The sequence below is a fragment of the Pyrus communis genome, chromosome 16 (genome assembly GCF_041283825.1).
Source record: "Pyrus communis isolate YQ-2024b chromosome 16, ASM4128382v1, whole genome shotgun sequence".
In the NCBI taxonomy this organism is placed as follows: Eukaryota; Viridiplantae; Streptophyta; class Magnoliopsida; order Rosales; family Rosaceae; genus Pyrus; species Pyrus communis.
In genome coordinates this window covers 2,756,705-2,781,210 of record NC_142580.1, presented here as the reverse complement: position 1 = coordinate 2,781,210, position 24,506 = coordinate 2,756,705, and the positions used below count along the sequence as shown (strand labels likewise).

Sequence of the window (24,506 nt, the reverse complement as noted above, 5' to 3'; positions counted from 1 at the left end):
CATTTTATTTTTAATTTCAGATGATAATAAAAATTGGTTGAAAGTATTGAAAATATTTGAAAATATTAAATTACGGTGTAAGGTGGAAGAACATGGTTATGTATTAAAAAAATAAAAATAAAAACTTTTTTTTTATATTGTTTGTATTTTTAATTAATTTTTATGATTTTTTTATACATTTTTGTATTTTTAATTAATTTTTTATAATTTTTTATTTTTGCTGACATCAGCTTATGTCACATGACCTAAGGGCTAGGTTAGTCGATTTTAGTATGGGTGAGCAACTAAGCTTCCCCAAAGTCCAATGGATTGGAATGGAGTGAAGGAGTTTTGGAGGGGGGGGGGAGGAAATAATCCACCATCCACTAAGAGATTTGAGAGCAGTGGAAGTGCTCTTATGATGAAGTGGGTCAAGTTTAATTCAAACAACAAACAATTAGTTTTACACAATGGATTAATTAACGGTCACATGTGAAACTGTTTCCCAAAAGCTGAACATAGAGATGGTGCAGCTAGCATAAAGAGAAAATTGGGTGCTTACCATGTACCTCATTGTGATCATTGCGAGCCTATAAGTCATGCAATCTATCATATAACGTATTAAACTTCAAACAATATTCAACATAAATATATGATTCGATGAGTACATAATTAACACGACTAATGTACCAAACACGCGTCAGTGCATAAATTATAGAATAATATTTGGATATTTAAAGATAAGTAGAAACTTCTACTTTAAACTCTTAGTGTTTTAATCATAGAGTTTTGTGTTTATGATCAGAACCGTTCATATTATGAATCACATTGTAAAGATCATCTTTGCAAAAAATAAATTAAAACTAAGGTCGTTTAGTCAGTCTATTGTAGCAAATACATAGACGGTTTGTAGTGCTTTTACCAATACCGTTCATTGTTTTTAAACAGTTTGATGACTAAACGACATTAGTTTTAATTGATTTTTTGCAAAAGCGATCTTTATAGGATGATTTATAATATGAACGGTTCTAATTATAAACACGATGTTCTATAAATTCACAACGAACAATTTCGAGAAATTTTGAGTATGAGTTCTTACTCTTCTTTGAATAACCAAGTATTGTTCTAAATTATATTAATAAAAATGATTTATCTCCCTTTTTTTTATGAATTATTGTATTATTATTTATATTAACTTTCATATTGATCAACAGGTGAGCCGATAGGAATACACATATCAAACTTTTTGAAAAGTTGATTTAGCTCACTTCTGTTTTTCTTTGGTCATATGGTTTGGTCCACTTCACTTGGATCACTTAGCTAGTGCCAATTATTGGTCCTTTTTTTTTCTTTTTTTAAACGAAGTGCTTTTATTAAATAGCAAGAAAATGTGTACATCCTTAGGAAGGGATTTAAAAAGCCATTCGGGGAAAAGCATACCATTTATAAGGAATCTTTATTCTTAAATACGAACAAATGAGGACCAAGTACGCTATTCTGTTGCAATGTTGTGAAGCATAAGTAAACTCAATTGACTCCAATTGCTTGGCAAGTTGCTTCACGTCAACCAGGATTCCTTCTATTGTTGCAGCAGCATCAATCTCCTCCCGCAACATCTTAACAAGGTTAGCAGCATTTGTTTCCACAATCACTTTCTGGTAGCCCTTCTCAACACAAGCAGCCATGCCTTCCCTTATGGCCTCTCTGCCTCCATCATTAAGCTTGACGCAGCCACCAAACCACTACGGCCCCTCCTTTAGCTGCTGCATGGCGGAGGTTGTATCGTTCACTCCTTGTCTGTCAGCCTCCACGTACTCAGTCCATTGGTTTTTCTCATTATCAAAGCCTCCATTGGTGGTATTAAGCCTTCATTAATCACAGCTTCATTTCTGCACTTCCATATTCTCCAAACACAAGAATTTGCTCAAATAACTCTTGACAGCCAGAAAATTTAACTCCTCTCTTTCTCTTTGATATGATCAGATAGGGGTTATTAATTATATCACCAAATTAGTAGTTATTGACCAATTGGAGAACTTCAAAGCCAAAGGCTAAGCTCAAACAATATTGATTGGGTCCACTACAGTACATTTGTAACCTCTTCTTATGCACCACGAGGATATTGACGCAGCACGAGCATAAAAGGATTACAAGCGAAATTTTTCGAAGAACAAAGTTTTGGAATCCACCATTTTATTTTCTTTATCTTTCTTCGTAAGAATTGACTCATATCTTGTCCTACATCATTTTCTTTCCTTTTTGTTGTTCTAATGCGTTTGTAACATTAGCAAATTAGCAGGACTGCAGTTGTTACTTCATTATTTAACGGTTTGACTAACTTATATACATGAAATTGCAAGCAAAACATAAGTTTGTATATGACATTAGAATGTTTTTAAGATGATGTATAAAATTGCAATTATACCTAAATTTAACGGTGCAAAATATAAATAACCCAAAAAATAGCACGAAATTGTACAATGGAATTAAGATGCCAGGACCTCTATATACAAACTTGTTTGGGCCAATTGGAGCAGTTAGAGATCATGAGTAAATAGTAATAGCAACGGCCTTTTGAAGATGGGGACATTAAAGTAAATGTCTGTGCGAATAAGCTGTTAGTAAAAGTAGAGCTAGACAAAGAAAGGAGTAATAAGGACTATTCGTGTATCAAAATCATCATTTAATTAACTAATTTTTCTTAAGGGTAAATTACATTTTCATACCTCAGGTTTGTGATCTATTTCAATTACTTACAACATCTTCAAAACATTTCACTTTCATACCTTAAGTGCTATTTTATTTCAAAATAATACCTCTGTTACATTTTTCATTTATTGATCCGTTAAGTCCTAATGTGGCTGCCACATATATGCCACGTGGCAAAAATAATAATTTAAAAAAAAAAATTTAAACCTGATTTTTCTCAAAAATAAAAATAATAATAAAAAATAAAAAATCTAAAACCTGTCTTCTCCCCGCAACCCCCAAACCCATCTCCCCCATCTTCATCTTTTCTTCCCTGCAACCCAGAAAGAAGAAGAAGGAGAAAAAAAAAAAAAAAAAAAAACCCGTCTTCCCCCCCTCTTCCCCTCTCTTCTCCCCCATCTTCATCTTCTTCCCCCGACCCCTACCTGCAACCCACAAAAAAAAAAAAAAAAAAAACCTAACTAAAACATGTCTTCTCCCCACAACCCCAAAACCCATCTCCCCATCTTCATCTTCTTCCCTGCAACCCATAAAGAAGAAGAAAAAAAAAACCGTCTTTCCCCCCCCCCTTCCTCTATCTCCTCCCCCATCTTCATCTTCTTCCCCCAACCCTCTACCTCCAACCCAAAAAAAAAAAAAAAAAAAAACCCAGATCCCGTCTCACCAGGTTCGTGGAATGGATGTGGATTTAAGGGGGGAGGGTGTAGAGGAGAGTTGGGGGTGTGCAGAGAAGGAAAGATGATGGGTGCGGCGGGAGGGAGGGTCGCGGGTTGGGGGTGGGGTGCACAGGGAGGGTTGTGGGTGGGGGAGATGTGGGCGGCGGAGGGGAGGATCCGGGTGGCGTGGGGTGGGGGGGATTATTCTGGGTTTTTGGTTTTGAGGGGACAACGGGGAATGGGGGGATGACGGGAAGGTCAACTTTAGTTTTTTTTTTTTTTTTTTAAATTAATATATTTAGAAGATTTAAGGTTTTTTATAAAAAAAAATTAAAAATTTGTTTTTTTTTGCCACAGGGCACACATTTGGTAGCCACGTGGTTGCCACGTCAGCGCTTAACGGATCAATGAATGGAAAATATAACGGATGTATTATTTTAAAATAAAATAGTACTTAAGGTATGAAAGTGAAAGATTTTGAAGATGTTGTAAGGAATTGAAATAGACCCCCAACATGAAGTATGAAAGTGTAATTTACCCTTTTCTTAATTATTAGTTTATTAAATAATGACTAAATTAAAAAAATCTGATTAATTCAAATAATATGGCTGTCCACATCAAATGCCACATAAGGTAATTGTATGAAAATATGGTACAAAAACATGATATGAATAATATTACTCCTCAATAAATGAAGACTACCCACAAAATAATCGAACAAATGAAAGACGAACTTAAAATCTCCTGCTCTCAAAAGTTGAATAGAATAAGAGATGAATTTAAAATCTTTCACTCTCAAGAATAAAAATAAACATCAAAACTACGATCAATACCATGAATTAATGGAATCTGAGTTTGTCTTCGTGCAAACTCGCGACAAGAGTCTCAGTCTTTTGGGTTTTTATTTTGTATTTTTCTATAAAGCCATAACAAAATTAGGTAACGCCCTACCTGTGCATGGGCATGTGCCACCGGCGCCGAATCTATCATTATTTATATTTAAATCAAATTAATTAATTAATTAAGTAGGGTTAGTGAAATAGTAACACACAGACAAAAATCGCGCTTAAAACACGTACCATTAATGGAGCAGATCCAACTTACGTACGAAGTTTAATTTTTCGTTTTTTTATTTATTTTACTCTGTCCAAAATCCAGCTATTATTATAAATATTATTTTTTTAGCTGCGTTGGAAATTTGAATTTATTTCCCCACCTGCTTGCTTGTCTTTGAAAATTAAAATTTACGAGTCCCACCAACATACTTGCACATTCAACTCTGTCCATCCCCTCAACTGCCTTCACTCTATGCTTTGATTTAATTATATATATTTTTTACATACGAGCGATATTAAGAACTTATCAATTCACCAAATATATGATCTCAAATTTAAAATAAATACTTTTAACTGGATTATTTACGTAAACTTCACTTATCATAATTAAACAGAATCTTAATTTTGTTTTTGTTGATTAAATTTGATTGCATGACAAGAGCATTAGTGGCCAATCTGTACCTGTCACATCCTGGCCCTGGCCCTCATTACATTCCGGACTCAACTTCATCGTAGCACGATATTGTCCGTTTTGAGCCCCGACCACGTCTTTACGGTTTTGTTTCTAGAAACTCACACGAGAACTTCTCAGTGGATCACCCATCATGGGATTGCTCTCGCGCGCTACTCACTTAACTTCGGAGTTCCGATGGAACCCAAAGCCAGTGAGCTCCCAAAAGGCCTCGTGCTAGGTAAAGATGAAAATATACATATAAGGCTTACAAAATCTACTCTTCTGAACGATATGGGATGTTACATAACCTCTACCCAATGCACAGTCCTTTCCATCTGTCTCCGAAAAAAGGCCCAAATGATTCGGTCCTAGACAATTTCCGTGCCATTCGGTTTGCTGATCGACCCAAATTCAAAAGCCGACCGATATAATTCAACGTAAATTACCTACCATTACCCAAAAAAAAAAAAAAAAGTCAATGTAAATTACCTACCATTACCAAAAAAAAGAAAAAGAAAAAGGTCAATGTAAATTACCTACCATTACCAAAAAAAAAAATGGTCAGTGTAAATTACCCACCATTACAAAAAAAATAAAAAATAAAAGGGTCAATGTAAATTACCTACCATTACAAAAAAAAAAAAAAAAAAGGTCAATGTAAATTACCTAGCACCATGCATTTTAATTTTTCTACACGTCAATTTATGATTGACTTGAAATATTATCGTGCAAGTATTCCTAGAATTATTGAGTAATTTGTAGTATCAGCAAGACTTGTTAAGAATAAATCATATTTTAATGAGAATAGAACATTGCATGAGTTTATAAGTAAGTAAGACTACTTCTCATATTATCAATTGATTTAATGGTGAAATCTTAATTTTCTTCAAAGTAACAAAGCAAATTGTTCTATATGTGAAGTTTAACGGTACCCAATTTATGTCCTCCACGCGAGAGAACGTGATAAGAGTGAATCTCACATTGGGTAAAGAAGAAATCATGCAATTTTGGTTTCTTTTATGATGTAATCTCAAACTTTTTTCGAAAATAAGCTGCTTTAACAAAACAATGCGTTGGCAATTTGGCATACGAAAACGAAGACACAGACGAAAAATTATAAAATGTTTCACGTACAGAAATACGTTATACAGTATACATATCGTACGACCTCGAGAACCACAAAAACGCGTCACTCCCCTGTCCTGTCCGGCTTCCTGTCCTTACTCACTCTAATTGATCACAATCACTATCTCATCTCTCACTCCCCTTTTCTACCGCCACAACAATGGCGTCCGTGTCACTCTCTCCACTCTTTCTCTCCTTCTTCTTCTTCTTCTCCTCCTTCAACAACTTTTGCAACTCCCAACAATCCACCACCGCCCAGGACTACCTCCAGCTCCCCCTCCTCCACAAACAGCCCTTCTCCCCGTCCCAAACCCTTTCTCACGACACCCACCGCCTCTCCCTCCTCCACTCCCGCCGCCGCGACATCACCTTACCCGTCGTATCCGGCGCCTCCTCCGGTTCCGGACAGTACTTCGTCGATCTCCGCATTGGCACCCCTCCGCAGCGCCTCCTTCTCGTCGCCGATACCGGCAGCGATCTCGTATGGCTCACCTGCTCCGCCTGCACAGACTGCTCCAACCGGGGACCCGGTTCAGCTTTCCTCGCCCGCCACTCCTCTACATTCTCGCCCTACCACTGCTACAACTCTGCCTGCAAGCTTGTCCCCCCACCCGACCCGAACCCATGTAACCACACCCGACTCCACAGCCCGTGTCGCTACGAGTACTCCTACTCCGACGGGTCACTAACCGCCGGGTTCTTCTCCAAAGAAACGACGACATTGAACACCAGCTCCGGGACGCACACAGAGCTCCCGCACTTATCCTTCGGGTGCGCGTTTCGGGTCGAAGGTCCGAGTATCACGGGTCCGAGTTTCAATGGGGCCCAAGGAGTCATGGGCCTGGGAAGAGGGCCCATCTCGTTTTCCTCGCAACTGGGTCGCCGGTTTGGGAACAAATTCTCATACTGTCTCATGGACTACACTCTCTCCCCGTCGCCGACGAGTTACCTCAGAATCGGCGGCGCCTCTCCGAGCCGCGTCGTTTCGAATAAGAAATTCAGCTTCACCCCGTTGCAAGTGAACAATTTCGCTCCCACATTTTACTACATTGGGATTAAGTCCGTCTCCGTCCACGGCGCTAAATTACCGATTCGCCCCTCCGTCTGGGCCCTCGACTCGTCCGGTAACGGCGGCACCGTCATCGACTCGGGAACCACGCTGTCGTTTTTACCCGAGCCGGCTTACCGTCTAATTTTAGCAGCGTTTAAGCGGAATATTCGGCTGGCGAGCCCAGCTAATCCGACACCCGGCTTCGATCTTTGCGTAAACGTGTCAGGGGCGTCGAGGCCAAGGCTGCCCAGGATGAGTTTTAAACTCGCTGGGAACTCGGTGTTTGCGCCGCCGCCGAGTAGCTACTTCATTGACACAGCGGACCGGATAAAGTGCCTGGCGATCCAACCCGTGGAATCTGGGTCGGGTTTCGGAGTGATAGGGAATCTAATGCAACAAGGGTTCTTGTTCGAGTTCGACAGGGACAGGTCGCTACTGGGGTTTTCGCGCCATGGCTGCGCGCTACCGTGACAGCGAAACGAGTCCCCGACATTGACTCGGCGCTGAGTTTTGAATTTTATTTTATTTTTTCTTTCAATTAATAATTAATTGTTTTCCATTCCATATATATATATATGAGCAAAATTATTTTCGGACACTGTTTTGTTGCTTGTCTTTTTATTATTGTTTTTGTTTTTTATTATAATTTATTTTCCCGAATCCCGAAGCACTTTTGAATTATGTATTTTTATTTCAAAATTTACGGAAATAAGTAAAAAGTGAGCATCCCTCCATAACAAGACGGTAGTGGGGTCGTTTTAGTCGTAGATGCGGTCTAGAAATGATGGATGGTGCCATGCGATGTAGGGAACTTGTGTTGGGCATAGGTAAATTTTTGGGTAACTATATTTTACACTTTGAGGTGATTTTAAATTAGGCCATTTAAGTTTCAATTTTTTCACGTCTTCGTATAAAGTTTTGAAATCGTATCAGTTATGTTTTTTGTGTATTTGCATGTTTAATTGGTCATTAAAGTTGAATTTTAGGTTATGTGGTGCAAATGTGACTTACATGTTGTCTCTAATCATAGATTTCATGTTTACCACGTCATTAATTTAGTGAACATTCAAATTATTCAATAGATTTTGACAAAAACTAAATAATAATTCAATAGACAAATGTGTAAATTAATATAATTCTATAACCTTTGGGTTGCACAAGTTAGGGAGGTAATTTCCACCCACTATTTTTAAATTTTGTCGAAGAATAAAGTCTCACATCGAAAATATAAAAAAAAAAATTATACAGTTTATATGTGAGATATTCACTTTTAATATCATCAAAGTTCACTTAATAATATTTAATTAAGTTATGACAATATCTGTGACATTGAGAGTTAGACCCTGCTCAACTTGAAGTGTCAAATTGAATAATCAACCAATAAGAACGAATAAGATTAAATAAACCTTTTTTTTTTTAAATAATTGATGAAGCTCTCCTCTCCCTAACATCTAAGAGTACATTTATACAATAATAATAATATTGTTGCTCACGTACTCATTTTTATCTTCTACACACATTTATTAATTTTTTACTATTTTTTTTTTTTTTTAATTTATTCGAACGACAGTCAAACACTAAAAGAGTGAGTGTGTATATGGATAACGCTAATAATAATAATTTTATTATAATTATAATTATAATAAATAAAGAAAATTGGATACCATTGGGGCTGTGACTGTTTATTGTGGACCTGCGGTCCAGAGCCGAGTCATTCGTGGGCCGTGTCTTGTCAAATTTATGTGCTTTTTGGAGCAACATTCTCTTGTCACGTCAATGTTAATTGACCAAAACATCCTTCACTACCAATTTCCTGTGTTCTGTACTGCCTGTCGTGACTCGTGGGGTGGTCCCTTTGGGACAATGATTTCCTTTCTTTTTATTTCTAATCCTTTTTTTTGTTTTTCAGTGAATGACAAATGATAACGCTTTCTCAAGGCAATTGCAATGCAAAGGTTGAAATAAATTTACGCCTATATTTCACATTGTTCACAATGGACCAGTACAAACATGTGATAGCTGCCCAAAATAACTGATTAGCAATAATGTATGTAACTATGTATACGTTGCACTAGTGCAATCTCTATATAGATTGGCGAATGATAGCAATGTTCTCGTTTGAATGTTCTCACTTTTCCTTCTCATATCTAACAATGTTATCCGATTCTAAACTGTTATTTTTTTAGAAATGAACTCGACTAAAATCAACCGTGTCTCAATCCAGCTTATAATGACTACTTTTCTACACCGACTGGGGCAGCATACAGTTGAGGGGTAGCCCATAACTGAGTTTCTGCTCTATATCATTGATTTGGGAAAGAGCAAAGCTTTCTAACTCGGCAAACTAGTATCCTTTGGATTATTGGGACAGTTGAGGCCCTGTTAGTAGCGGTGAGCGAAAACAGATTGGGCGTTTGAAGAAAATCAAATGCAAAGCTTCGTTCCTCTTTGAAGTCGTTTACACATTTAACCGTTAATTCAGTAAATAGACAAATTATGTTATTCAGTTAAACACTAAAGTTTTGACAATGTTAATCAAATGGTTAAAGAATATTTAACTTCGTTGTTTTGGATAATTGCTCTTTAAGTAATGAACTAATAAGTAGACAATTCTGAATCATGCTAAATTTCAAGATGAGAAAAAGAGTCTGAAAGTCCGACTAAGCGCTGGTTTGGTATTGCTGTGCTTTGAAAAAAAACTGTTTATGTTGTGCTGTGAGAATAAACATATTTTTACTACTTCACGTTTTCAATTTTTTTTTTCACCAAAAACTATGAAGATAAGCTGTTTTTAAGTGTTTACTAAACACCTTTTTGAGCTCAGCTTTTTTTTTATATTCATTTTTTATAAAAACACCTCAGTACCAAACCAGTACTTAGCATATGTAAATAGATTAGCGCTACTAAAATTTTAAATAAGTTAAAGAGGATGCAACATATTTGTGACAGTGGAGAAAGATAGAGACTTTTCATTATATATATATATATATATATATATATATATATGCACGACATGCATGTGACTGTGTGAGGCCCAAACTCTCTGATGCCATCTAATTCACAGCTGGCCGTGCATGTATCCCCGCAGTCTGTAGTGGCTAGCTTAGCTAGCGACGGAGCTCATCAGCTCCCATGAGTCCATGACTGCTCTCTCTCTCTCTCTCTCTCTCTAAACTCTTGTGCTCTCTCCGTCTGGGGTTCACGCCCTCCTCCTTGTCGAGAGTTGTCCCACATAGGGGTAAGGTTTGCTACATGCTTATATGATCTTGGACTACTTCTTATATTGCCAATTGATTTTATAGTGGAACATCAATTCCGTTATGGTATCAGAGCGGGTTGTCCTCGTGTGAAGCCAAACGACCACACGCGCTCCACGTCACCTAGTTATTGTCCACGTGTAGGCTTGAAAACCCGCCACACGTGCGAGAGTGTGTTGAGAGTTGTCCCACATCGGTGAGGGATAAAGTTTGCTATGTGCTTATATGATCTTGGGCTACTCCCAATATTACCAATTGGTTTTATGATGGAACCTCAATTTCATCACTCTTTACATTTACTTTTGCTTCTGTTTCTGTTGTGGAGATGAACATTTAATAAAATTGTATATGCGTATACAGATATGGACGTTATCCGTCTCTTTCTGTTTGTCTCGGTGCCCTCTCTCCCTTACAAAATGCAGAACATCATTATTGTCAACTGTCATTTGCATATGTTTGCATTCTACATTTTTTTCGAGAAAAACTTACATGCAACTGAAAGGTTACCGTGACGACATCTCAACTCTATCGTATTGTGCAAGGTTTTTAACTTTCCTACCATATAAATACAAAACAGTGCACCAAAATTTAACTCAAACATCTGGAATGGGTGCAACTGGTAAACCCACCGAAGCACTGCGTCCAATTATATGCCAAGGCTCAAGCGCATCGTTTTTGGGTCAACATGAGCTTCTAGTCAAGCCCTCTGATTAAGATAGGCCCTTCAGCCCATTGGATCGGCCCTGTCCTGCAAAAATTACAATCCAGGCGAAATAAAGTAAAAAAATAGGGGGTTTTAACATTCAGGTCCCTTCCTATTTAAATATACATCAACTTCAAATAGTTCTGAAATGAATAAGATTATTGTCGACCCCAAAAAACAATTGATCACAAACGTTCACATTTTTGTCCTCCGATTGAACGAAACCGATCGTATGGAAATGTCACATTCTTTTTATTTAATCACAGATGATATTATACACTAACCTACATTAAAACCATCTCCAACCCTCGGAGATAAAACTTAAAAATTGAAGTCAGAAAATTTTAAACCATATCCCAGAAACTGCTTTTCTTTTTCAACTCTTATGGCTAAAATTTTAGTTCGAAATTATTAAATAATGATTTTAGCCTAATTTTTTCTTTTCGGTAACTTTTTTGAAAGTAAAATAATTGTAGATTATCTTAATTTATTTTTATAAACATTTTAATCTTAAAATGTTTAAATTCCGATAAGTAATTAAAAATCATACAAATACATAGGTATTTATAAATTTTTAAGTTAAATTTGATTTAAATAATTTTCTTAAATTATTTTAAACGTTAGATTTAATTTGGGGCCATCAAATCTTTTTTTTTTACCATTAGATTTGATCATAATGGTTAGATTATAAGTAACAAACAAAAAATGAGTTGAAATATGACAGTTTGGTGGGTCAAGAATAATTTAGCTCAGAGATATATTTTCTCACCAGGGCTTATTTTAGTCCAATAGTTGGAGATGGTTTGGGGAGATTTTAAAGCTTATATTTTAAGCTGTATTCCATGGGTTGGAGATGGTTTAAGAAGAGGGAGATAATTTAAATCCAAAATGCAGTGGATTAAAGAGGATGACACTAAAAATACGTTAAAAGCATTTCCCACGCTTAAGGGCTCATTTGGATGTGCTTTTCAAGTAACTAAAAGCACTTTTAGAGAAAATGTTTTTGGGTTCCAAAAGCACTTAAAGTGCTTTCTACAAGAAGCACCTATCGCCTATTATATGCTTATCCAAGATTTACTTGCATATTTACTAAAGATTGATTCTAAAAACATTTTCACCAAAAACGATTTCAGTCATTTTAAAAGCACATCTAAACGAGCCATAAGATTAAGGTGATGCAAAAGCCCTTAATCTGGCAGGTAATACATGTTAAACTCTATAAAGACAGTATATAGTATATACTGCTGCCATGCATGCATTTTCAGCTCCTCTGATTCAGAGAGACATGCACTAGTTTAGGACTCAACTTTCGGCTGGAGAAATGAAATTTCTTGTGGAATTAACAAGGACGTATGAACTGGTGGAGGGTATGATTGGATGCAGCTAGGGCACTGTCCCACCAAGCCACCCCACCCCCCCCCCCCTCCCCCCTCCCCCCCTCCCCGTCCTACAAACTAGGATATCAACAACTGGCCGGGTACAAATCAAATAATCAAATATTCTTGTTCTTCCATGATTGGGACACCTACCAGCTCTGTCTATCTACAGGGCTGCAAATTACGAGAACATATATATGCCCAGTCAAGAACCATCGACTGCTTTATTGGGAAATTGAAGTTTTGTGGAATTTGGCTCAAAGTAGAGATTTATCTTGGGCCCACTCGGAGATCTTATAGATCATCACAAATTAGCTATAACTATAAAACCTCAATTTCACGTTGCCTTTTGGTTATGGAGCTGATATTAGTCTAGGGCTCCGGGAATTGAAGGCCTAGGAAGAAGGACATACAAAATGGAAGGGAATCTTTAACACTTCCGTACCTGGAGATTGAAATGTTGATTGATGATTGATCAATCTGCATCACAAAAACAGGTAATTAAACAGCCTCAACTAAGAGAAAATTTGGTATATCATCGGTTGTACAAAAGTTCCAGTAAAGTTAGAATATTATAAATTGATATGAACATCAAGGAATTGTCTCAAAGCAAATATAGTTGTTGATGATAGTACTCTCTTCGTGCTAGGTTGCTTCTTCTTATTCTTTTTCATAACTGAAGCTCATACAACCATGTGTCTATCTTTATTGTCATATCATATGGCTAGCCACGACTTAAAAAAAATAAACACGTAATTGCATACAACTGGCGAGACACAAAACCCTCTCATCAGTAGATTACTTAAACAGTTAACTAAATTAGAGATAATGCCTCGTTGGGAATATTAGGTATATGCTTCAATATGAACTTGCATATGGTGAATCTGAAGTGTTGGCTTCTTCTCCAAAAGTAGGATCCAATTAAGTTGATGGTTTGGTAGGTTTCAAGGTTCGGTTGGACTTCAAGTACAAACTTTTGAGAGAAAAATATAATTGATCATATGACTAAATGGGAATATTACGTATGTTAGAAAAGCTGCTGCATTTAAATTCATATATAAACACAGAGAAACAAATGGGATCCTGTTACTTTTCTAATATGTGACAAAAGGATAAAATTATTTAAATGTTCAGTGCCTAATCTCTTGTAGTCTTCTGATAATCTGTTTTATTTATAACAAAGGGCAAAAGGGCAAAGGGTGATTAATTTATATAATTAAGCAGGGACGCTTTAAGTAAACACCGTCTTTTGGACTTAAGTACTACTACTAGTCTTTGCAACTTGCAAACCAGACTCACCTTTGGCAAAAAGTGTTTTTTAATTAGAAGCACTTCAATGAAAACAATTATTCTTCCGTACGATCTTTACACATATCCTACTATATTTTGTGGCCATCTACATGGACCACATCTTGTATATCAAAAAATATATTGAATATGTTGTATATTAATGTACAGATTGCTCCAACAGTTCAACTATAATGCAGATGTTTCAGATCGGAGAATTCAACATATAACATTCCCCCTAGAGTAGTGGTTAATTCAAATAATAGTGATTGTATAATAGTCATTTATGTTGGTACATAGGTAAAGAGTGTTTCACATCGGAAAGTTAAGAAATCTTGAATCGGTTTATATAAAAATGAGCTCTGTTCCTGATACTACCAACTGATTTTGAGAAAATCCTCAACTTCCGAACGATAACTGTGGGAATTATTTTCATTCAAAAATATTGAAATAAGCAAGTTGAAATGATCAATATTTTGATCAGCTACAATATTAATTAGTTTGGGAAAAAGGAAATTTTAATTTGCAAGTGGATACTATTATAATTTCGAAAACTCCAGAAGAAATGTGTGGCCACTTACTCACTTAGGAAACAATCTGGTCACAGTCGAAATATGAAATAGGAAGCTGAGATTATTTGCGTGCATGATAAAACTTGGGTTTTAGGCAAGACTAACTACAGTTACTGAGCACTGGGGTTTGTAAGTGGGTTGCTAGAAATCTTTAGAAGGCCAACGTCTAAATGAGTGAAACGGGAAAAAAATTGTAGGCCAAGTACTGTCACTGAGCATCAATTATGAAAGTAGAACATTCCTTTCTTAACAAGCTCTGTCCATATTTGTAAACCTCTGAACTTAACCAAAACAAGCTATGCCTTTCTTATGAAGGCATTGTTTTTTCATTCATCGTAGAAAAGCATTAAGCGAGATTAGTTCCTCGGTATAAGTGGACAACAGGTGCAAAACACTTCCTGTCTCCGAAGTCCGAATAGAGGAGACCAATGTTTCCGATGATGGCATTTTTTTCTAATTAAACCTTAACCTTTACAAATTTAATGGTAGGTGGTAACTGTCACAACTAGCAAGAGTATGAATTCATATATCTTCCAGTGGAGGAAGGATATGCATGTCAGTGGATACCTTACAAAATGTGTACAGTATGCATGCATGGTTGGTCCACTAATTAAAGTTTGCTTGTGAAGGCAACTTAGGGCTTTTGCACAAGAGATCCATAATGCGTGTACTTAACCCCTTGTTTTCATGATGGCATCGAACTGTGGGGTTTTTCTTGCTTGTGCTAAAATCTAAATATTATATTCTTAAACTCCTTGAAGACGAGTTCAATTAAGTAACATTAGAGGCCATTTGCTCCTTGAAATCGGAAAGAACTGAACCATTCTTATTTGTAAGAACACTCGGACGGGTTTGTTTTAAATTTTAGTTATCTAGCTCCCCCCCCCTATGATATTTAGTTTTGGGTAGGCTTTTATACTCTTTTAAAGTATGGTCATGTACTCTTTACTCGAATAATGTTTTTGTAATGTAATTACGTTCATACATAACATCCTAGAATGATCCTACTTTAACAATATATTTGACGTCTATAACATAAGACCAATGAAATGACTTAACCTATGTTCTTATATTTGGGTCTCAAAAAGGTTGTGGATTTATGTAATTTGGTTTTTTCTCCAATTCAAAGACTCAAATCTTAAAAATTAGTCTTATTAATATTTGATCCTTTGCATTGGAAGAGAAAGCATTGGACTCGAAACTCATACTTGAGTTTTAACAATTTGGTTATGTGCAATAGAGATGATGAGACTCAAAACTGAATTTTTTTTTTTTTTTTTTTGTTGATCTAACATTTTTTCTAGTTGGCATAAACTCCATTTTGGACTCAATCTCATATTGAAATTAACCCAAACTTGGTCTCAACTTCGCCATAGACTTCTATATGAGTTTTAATCTCAGATGCATTGGAGAACCTTAGGCTCATATTTAGACTCAAATATAAGATTTGAGTCCAAAGTTTTTGGTTTATTGGAGATGCTCTTACAATAATACATTGTCTTCTGCAATAACCTTACCATTATTAAGTAACTTTGGACGGTAAACTTTGACGATTTCATACAAAGTAATAACAATAGATTTTGTGTAATTCAGACATTGAATGTTAATGAAATGTTGTGACACCATTAAATTTGAAGGAATTGAGCTCAAACGTAAATAATAATAATAATAATAATAATTATTATTATTATTATTATTATAATGGATAATTATAATAATTATGGATAATTATGGCGTAGACTAATGAAAACTTATGAGTGTAACAAGATGTCTATGGTGTAACAATCAAAGTTGCTAATTAATCTAGTAAACAATATATCATTTTATAACTCCACTATTATTAATATTATGTAACATTAGACATATTATTAAAGGTATGGTATAACTTACTAATAAACGTTTTATGATTATAAATTTAAATTTATTAAAGGTATGGTATAATTTCCATTTGTTTTTAGTTTTACCATTGATATATTGTATGTTTTGATTATTTGTTTTGAAGTCATAGTTTCTTGGAATGGGGAGGAGTAGTCAAGAAGCATGAAAATTTGTCCAAAGGAAAAGCCAGAAAAAGCATATGAACATTGGTTAAAAAAGATGTGAAGGGAAGTCAAAGAACACTCATCATATAAACCAACACACAGACACAGCTGGTAATGAAGTTGGAAGCTTAATTGGCGATGCCTGCAGGAGAGAGGGAGGCATTAAGCAGCAATAAGCACGAATAGTGGTGAGAGGGAACAACCGTCATGACAGGGTGGGACTGATGTCATCATCAACCCCACATAAAGCCTTCTCATGCGTTTTGTTAGTGGTGCTGCAGCTATCATCAAATGTTTGAATCAGCATGCTGTAATATATATATATATATATATATATTTATGTATGTATGTATGTATGTATGTATATATATATAAGCACCTATATATAAAACCCAAAATAATGTGTATAACAAAAATAATATTAAGAAGCTACCGAAAAGATAGGAAGAAAGGTATAATTAAAAAGTTAATTTGCGACCAAACTAGCCATGCGTGTGACCAGTGACCACAAAGTCTCTCCAAAGGTAAACCCCCCATAGTCTCCGAGCCCTAGAAAAATTGTTTAAAAACAAATAAATGATGTGTGTATATGATATAAAAATACACATAACATCTATAAAGCTACAAAGCTTCCAGGTTGCAGAAGAAAATAGTAACAGTGCCTTGTGACTGACCCAATTTAAAGAGAAGAGTAGAACCGTCCCAAAATGTTGGGATAGGAGGTGCACTAGAGGAGACAATATTGGAATGAACTTGTTTGTACTTGTTACTTGATGGGTTTAATTCATCATTTTAAAGATAAACAATTCAGTTAGCTATAGCCAAAGCTTGGCTTTAGGTCAAGGGTAATGATAGGAAGACTAAATTTGTAGATAAAATTTGAAAATTAAATGATTTGTTGTCAATATGAATGAGCACATTTATCAACGCTTAAGTAATAATATAATCATCAATTTCCATATCATTTAATTTACAAAATTTTGTCTACATATTTAATCTCCCTATCATTACCCTTAGTCAAAACCCTTGTTGGCTAAAGCCACTTTAGATCAAAGCCCTTGTTGTCTTTAGCTTAAGTGGCGACAATGGCGAGTGAGGGCGGGATATTAAGGATTAGGTTATACAGAGATTTTTCAATGTGTTTGAAACACAGTCCAGTACACTAAGTATCATAATACAAGTGGTTGGATACTTGAAGAAAAAGTTTCCAACCACTGTAGTATGACACTTAGTGTATTGAGCTGTGTTCCCCTTAAAATTTTCTCAGAATTAGGGTTTAGAAGTTAATTTCCTTCAATGTAACAAAAAGATAGAGTAATGTTAGGTAGATTAAATTTGCAAACCAAATGATGTGTCGCCAATAAAAAAATAAGCACGTTAATCAATATTTAAGTAATAATTTAATTATCAACTTTCATGTCATTTAGTTTATAAAATTAGTCAACCTAGCATTATCCCGAAAAAGATAAGTCATTTTCAATTAAAAGTATTTATCAAAAGAATTAAGACAAAAAATGGGGATCACTCTCTCACTAAAAAAAAATCATTATTGTGTTGGAAAGGGAAATAAGTAAAAGGTTATTAGTGTTAGTGATTTTTGGCTACCCATGCTGCTGCTATAAATATATACACATATTCAAGTTAACTGTGGGATTACCCAGAAGGCATTGACAGCAAATAGCTTTAAGGCATGTTAATATTCTTGTATCTTGCTTTTACCACAAAGGCATGATAAGTACAAAAGAAGATGTTTACTCTCTTGCCAACCAGCAACCAAATTAACCAATAGGGGCAGGGAACTAGGACTCCTGGTACAAGATTAGGAGAACGACAACATTTACAAGAGTGGAGGGAGGGGCCTGGAATGGCGTGCCCAGTTGCCACACAACAAAGTGTTTTGGAAACATCAATTATTCCCCTTCCTCCCTCCCCTTGAATTGGATCCTCTCTTGAGTTTGAGTTTAGAATCCTCTTGACCGATACACAAGGGTCGTTAGATTTTGATCCAACAACTACAATTATTGTAACTTTTAAAGAGCCCTCTGTTTGTAGCCGTTGGATCAAAATTCAACCGCCCTTATATGTCGATCAGGAGGATCCTGAACCCAAGCTTGGGAGAGGATCCAATTCCCTTCCCCTTGGTGTTATTGTTGCTGTGGCCTTTCAAGTTTTAGTGGGAAATCTTACCAACTACCAAATGATATACACTTTTTCATATTTTCCCTATGTATTCATCATTTTGACCTTGTTGGAATGTGACCAAAAAATAAACTACAACAATTATAATTAATGACATATAAGGGGTTATGAATAAGAAATTATATTATATTGAAAACGTTAGTATAGTGATGCATCAATCTAACAATTTAGTGTTATATTGTTTACTTTTTCACCCTGTAATTGAGTCTAGCGGAGGAGTATGAAAGATGCCTTTGAAATTGAACTTGCTTCTTCACCCAAATATCTCATGATAATGGAATTGTACAACGTTCCAAACTCAAAAGGACCGGAAAGAAGCATAAGCAATATGCAATTGTACCCCATGTATTTGTAGAGACATGAGACTGGTAGCCAAGGTATAATACTGAGAGAGAGAGAGAGAGAGAGAGAGAGAGAGAGAGAGAGAGAGAGAGAGAAGGGGGTGGAGTGTGCTCCAAGACACAATGATTACATAGTCTTGGGGAAGCAGAAAGGGTGGCATGGAAATAGCCAAGAGTATGGAAGAACGTGGGGACTTGACCGAGGTATAAATTAAGGAAGGGAAAGGCCAATTCTTAAATCATGAAAATAAATTGAATAATATATAACAATGTATAAAATGAAATAAAAAAATTAGAAAATCAAAAAGAGAAAGGGTTTGGCTAAGCCTTTATCATGATGATACTTCTCAGCCTTTTTGGTCTTTTGTTGGTCGACAATCTGTGTGTTGTGTGTTCAGTCTGTTTAATTGTGCTGCCTGCTTGTGTTTCCCATCCCTAGCTACCTCTCCGCCTTCCACTCAATCCTCTCCCTCCCTCCCTCTCTCTCAGTAGTACTACTGCACTCCCAGAGAGTAATTATTTGCTTTGAACCAATCAAAAAGCAACAAAGAAATTGCTACTTTATTTACATGGAGATTATGCTTTTTTGGGTTTAAATTATGTATAATGTGTATTAAAAATGAAAATATTGGAAAGGGAAAAATGAATAAAGTAGAGAAGGGATCCATCCCCACCCTGAAAGCTACAGGAATGGAATGGATAGAGAATGCCGTAAGAAGAAAGGAAAGGAGACTAGCAGTAATCAACAGACTATGTATTTAGAGTAGTGGAAAGGGTGGAGAGAGAGAGAGTCACAGGATTAGAGAGAGAAAAGAGTTGAGAGAGGGGAGAGTGCAAAAAAAAAAAAAAAAAACAAAAAGAAAAAAGAAAAAAGAATACAAAGGAAGCAAAAAGATACCAACAAAGCACAAAGGAAAAGGAAAGCTCAGTTGAAAACCAAGGATAAAAAGGGTCGTCACCCCCACAAACATAAAGCCCACAAAGGCGTGGCAGATCAAAAAACCTACCCGAGTGATAGAGATAGAGAGAGAACAACAAAAACCACAAGAGAGAGATAGAAGAACATCGATCATCCATAAACACCAAAACCCTCCATATACATATACATATATATATTTATATTCCTTTGATTCCCCTTCATCCTTATCTTCAATTCCGTGGCTTTTACAATCATTAGTTTCATCGTTTTATGAAACCCTAGCTAGAAGCCGTGAAATATACGCGAGAAGGGAAGATGATGTGTGGGAAGGAAGAAGATCAAGGGGAGTGCTCTCAGTCAGTCCAAAACCTACAAGCTTTTCAAGAACACTTGTTTCTCCAACAACAACAGCATCATCAGATGCAACAGCACCAACAAGGTGGTTTGATTTTTCCACATGATCATCAACCTCCTCCTCCAACTCCAATCTTGCAGCCATGGACTCTCCCACCGATCTACAACCCAACCGCCCACGATCCTTTTCTCCTCCCAACTCCTCCCCAAATTCCGTCGTCATCATCCTACGCTTCTTTCTTCAACCGAAGACCTCCTTCTCTCCAGTTCACATACGACGGTTCAGCGTCTGACCACCACCACCACCACCACCTCAGAATCTTGTCTGAGACGCTTGGACCGATGGTTCAACCGGGTTCGGGCGCTTTCGGTCTTCAGGCCGAATTAGGTAAGTTGACTGCCCAAGAAATCATGGACGCCAAGGCACTCGCCGCTTCTAAGAGTCACAGCGAGGCTGAGAGGAGACGAAGAGAGAGAATCAACAATCATCTCGCCAAGTTGCGCAGCTTATTGCCCAGCACCACCAAAGTAAGTATATACTGAAAATAATAAGGAAACGACCAAAAAAAAAAAACACCTCTCATCCATATATTGGTGATATATCATGCGTTTACAACATAATTTCTTTTTTGTTACATCAGAAGATTGAACGCTGAACCTAGCCCCTCTTAACCATCACCTACCCACCATCTCCAGCGAGCTGCAACATTTTGTATTTTATATAGGGGACATTATTCTCTTTTTCCTACGCTTTTTCGATTTCTCTTGTTTTGTTTGAAATGAGCTAGCTTTTATATTTCAATCCAAGATCTCTGTGGATCTTAAGATTCTAGTAGGCTTTAAGATTATGCACGCTTCCATCAAGAGTCAAGACCTAGCTACCGTTCATTAGAAATGAGGTTACATTTTATGAATAAGCTTCTCCATCTTTTTCTTGTTTCTTTTGGGTTCTTCTTTCTGAGTCGTGTGGTAGTTCCGAGGTGAGAAAGGAAAAAGGAAAAAAACCAATGAAAAAGGAAGAGTAAGCGTCATGTCGAAGGGTTGATATGATAAAGAGGAACCATGGAGCAGTTAAAAAGCTTCCCATGGAAATTTCTTGCCGGAAATATCATATATATCGCCCATCAGTCAAACCATGTTCGAGAAATCAAGAACTTAAAGTCCAGACAAAGTAGCACCCTTGTCAGTCACTATATGCGCCCATCCCATGCTCTTCCTTCAAAAACCCCGCCATTCATCAAAATAACATTTTTTTTTTCTTTTTGTCAACCAATCAATTTGTTAGATTAAATGTTAAATTAGGGAGCTGACAATGTTCAAACTAACGATGTGGTGCAAAGATAACACTCATCTCCACCACTGTGATAGAATGTCACTTGCTCAAAATAACATCAATTAATTAACCTAATTTTTTTAGTGGTGGAATGCAATATTAATCCAGCATTAAACCAATTAAATAGGGTTTGGATACAGGCGGTGTTTTTGTTAAGTCTCTTTTTGGTTTTTGTGATATAGACGGACAAAGCGTCATTGCTAGCAGAAGTGATACAACACGTGAAAGAGCTGAAACGCCAAACTTCCCTGATCGCTGAGACGAGTCCAGTACCGACCGAAACCGACGAACTACTATTAGACGATGCATCGGACGAGGATGGTAAGTTTGTGATAAAGGCCTCGCTTTGCTGTGAGGACCGGTCGGATCTCCTGCCTGACCTAATCAAGACTTTGAAATCCTTGCGCTTGAGAACGCTCAAAGCCGAGATCACCACACTCGGCGGACGTGTGAAGAACGTGTTGTTCATCACCGGAGAAGAAGACTGGAGTAGTAGCGGGGGAGAGCAAGTACAAATGCAGCATCAACAGTATTGTAAAAGTTCGATTCAAGAAGCGCTGAAGGCTGTCATGGAGAAGACCGGCTGCGGCGATCAGGATCAATCTTCCACAGGGAGTGCTAAGAGACAAAGGACTAATAACATCAATATCCTTGAACACAGGTCCCTCTGACTAATTAAGGTCATGCCTAGGGTTTACTAGTTTTAATTAAACTTCTTTTATTTCTCTTGGTGGTTTTTGTTCTTTTGTTTCGTTTGGCGTGTTTGTTGTGGTGTATTTCCGTGAGTGCACAAATGGGTAATGATGGTGAGGTTTGTGTACCACCTGCATTACTCCAAAAAATTGGTGAGAGAGAGAGAGAGAGAGAGAGAGATGGAGAGATATGCAGAGAGAGAAGGGCTTTGGTTTGCCAGGAAGGGAAAAAACAGTGAGGGATCTTTTTCGTGAGGAGAGAAACCTTATATAAAATCCAAAGATAGAAACTAACGTACATCATGGTCTTTGATTTGATCCGGTTTCAACTCAAAGTTGCAGTCTGTCTGTGTTATGTGTTGGGGTTTTTGTTTTTTTTGCTACTAGTTTTGTTGATCACTCTCTATCTAATCAGAGAATTGATCAGAACAGTTGTAGTACTGGTGGAACTACATATATATAGTACTGTTTCACTAGTCAGTTCTCTTGTGGTAATGATAATGGTGACGATGTCGTTTTGTCATGTGGTGTGTAATGTCGTCCCCACAACAAAATTGGCCACCAGCACTGGTCACCAAGTTTGTACCACTCTCCATTCTTACTGCTACAATTCGTACGTACAGAGCTCTATTGTTCTTTTTGGTAATGAGCTCTATTGTTTAGGAAAGGAAAACAATCAAAACCCTAACGGGCGAGTGCGAGGTATCCAGTTTCAGTTTTATCAGACCTCTTTTATGACTTATATTTACTGATTTAATTAGAGCACAAGTACCACTCATGAATGTACATATTCTACTACATATTAATATATATGTTTTGTGTATTTTAATTTGGATCTTTTATATTCTCTTCTTTTATTTTGTCACCCTTTAATTTCTTGGAGGAATATATCATACATGCACTTGGTTATTGGTGTGTGTGTGTATATATATATATATATGTATGTATATATGTATGCGCGCGCGCGCGCGCGCGATGTTTATATATAGCATGTTGATATGGAGTAATCAATATAATCTTCTAAAAGTACAAGTATTAGCGTCTTATGGTTACGTATATGCATGGTTGCATGAAGATGCACAATATCACCTCCCTTAAGTTTCATTTTGGCCTTCTCTCTTATCTTTGGTTGGGGGATCACAAATTAACTTAAATTAATTACCTGACTACGTACTCGAAGTACAAACTATTAATTATGACAACGTCATTGCAGGCAAATATTGCCTTATAGCTCGATCGTATATGTTGATCGACTGGGGCCTATGCAGCCGCTTCCAACATTGTAGTTAGATATCATGCATAGGGATGGGCAAAATACCCATGGATTTGGGTAACCGCAGTTACCCGTCCATTTAAAGTTCATGGTTACAGTTATGGGTAACTGTTTAAACGAACAAACGGTTCTAGGTATAATCGTTTATCCGTAAAATTTAAATAGACGGTTATGGGTATTATCCGTAGTTATAATGGGTATTCATCGGTTATGTGTATTACTCGCAGTTATAACGGACATCCATTTACCCATTTAATTTAATATATGTAAAATTAAAAAAAAAATTAAAACCTTAAATTTTCAATCTCTCCACCAGACTCAGAGTCTTAAACGCCCCATCCCCCGCTCACCTCTCCCTCATCATTGCCCTCTCCCTCATCGTTGTCCTCTCTCTTATCTCCGCCGCTCATCTATCTCTCCTCGCCGGTCATAAATTGAAAGATAGATTAGAAACAGATCGTTAGAACAAATTAAGGTGTCATTTTAAACCAATGGGAACATCAGATAAACATATTTCATTCAGGTGACACCGCGACAGTACCAGTTTGCACATAATACACTACACGGGTCCAACTAATGTCCATTCATGTCATTAGATTAATGGGAAGTCACGCTGCAACTACAAAACCGATAGGCCAAAAGAATCATAACATAATTACAACATCACTCGAGCACGAAGCAGATCTACGGTGTTTAATTGTTAGAAAATGAAAATTATGATAAAATTTTATTTTGTAATTTTTAAGTTGTTAAAAAAAATAAAAATAAAAGAATAAATGGGTTCAAAAACGGGTAAACAGGTAAATGATTATGGTTAAATGGGTAAACGGTTATTGTTAAATGGGTAAACGGTTATGGTTAAATGGGTAAACGGTTATGGATATGGGTATAATCATTTATGAAATTACCCAACGGGTAAACGGTTATGCAAGTATGAAAATAAACGGTTATGGGTAAATAACCGCGGTTACCCGCCCGCCATAACCGTTGCCCATCCCTAATCATGCACCAGGTTCAAATATAATTTATGGGAAATCTAGCCTCATAAGCATGGGGTGCTGCATTAATACTTAATAGTATGTTAAAATATGGTTGTTCTACTGAAATTGGTCAGATTAATTGATCAACA

At 36.7% G+C, this 24,506-nt stretch overlaps 2 protein-coding genes across 2 annotated transcripts; both read left to right on the top strand.

The window, feature by feature from the left end:
• Positions 1-5,971: 5,971 nt before the first annotated feature.
• LOC137732211 (Eukaryotic aspartyl protease family protein) lies at positions 5,972-7,627 on the top strand. The gene has a single exon (XM_068471510.2). It carries the CDS (start codon positions 6,139-6,141, stop codon positions 7,498-7,500), a length of 1,362 nt encoding a protein of 453 aa, XP_068327611.1. The 5' UTR covers positions 5,972-6,138; the 3' UTR covers positions 7,501-7,627.
• An 11,969-nt stretch (positions 7,628-19,596) lies between these two features.
• LOC137732994 (transcription factor bHLH30-like) lies at positions 19,597-22,933 on the top strand. Its single transcript, XM_068472220.2, has 2 exons — positions 19,597-20,607; positions 21,595-22,933. The coding sequence occupies exons 1-2, from the start codon at positions 20,041-20,043 to the stop codon at positions 22,081-22,083; spliced, it is 1,056 nt and encodes a 351-aa protein (XP_068328321.1). The 5' UTR covers positions 19,597-20,040; the 3' UTR covers positions 22,084-22,933.
• Positions 22,934-24,506: the final 1,573 nt, after the last annotated feature.

Coding starts and splice junctions, on each gene's coding strand:
- LOC137732211 (XM_068471510.2), top strand. CDS start 6,139: ATGGCGTCCGTGTCACTCTCTCCACTCTTTCTCTCCTTCTTCTTCTTC.
- LOC137732994 (XM_068472220.2), top strand. CDS start 20,041: ATGATGTGTGGGAAGGAAGAAGATCAAGGGGAGTGCTCTCAGTCAGTC. Junction 20,608..21,594: donor TATTGCCCAGCACCACCAAA/GTAAGTATATAC, acceptor TTTGTGATATAG/ACGGACAAAGCGTCATTGCT.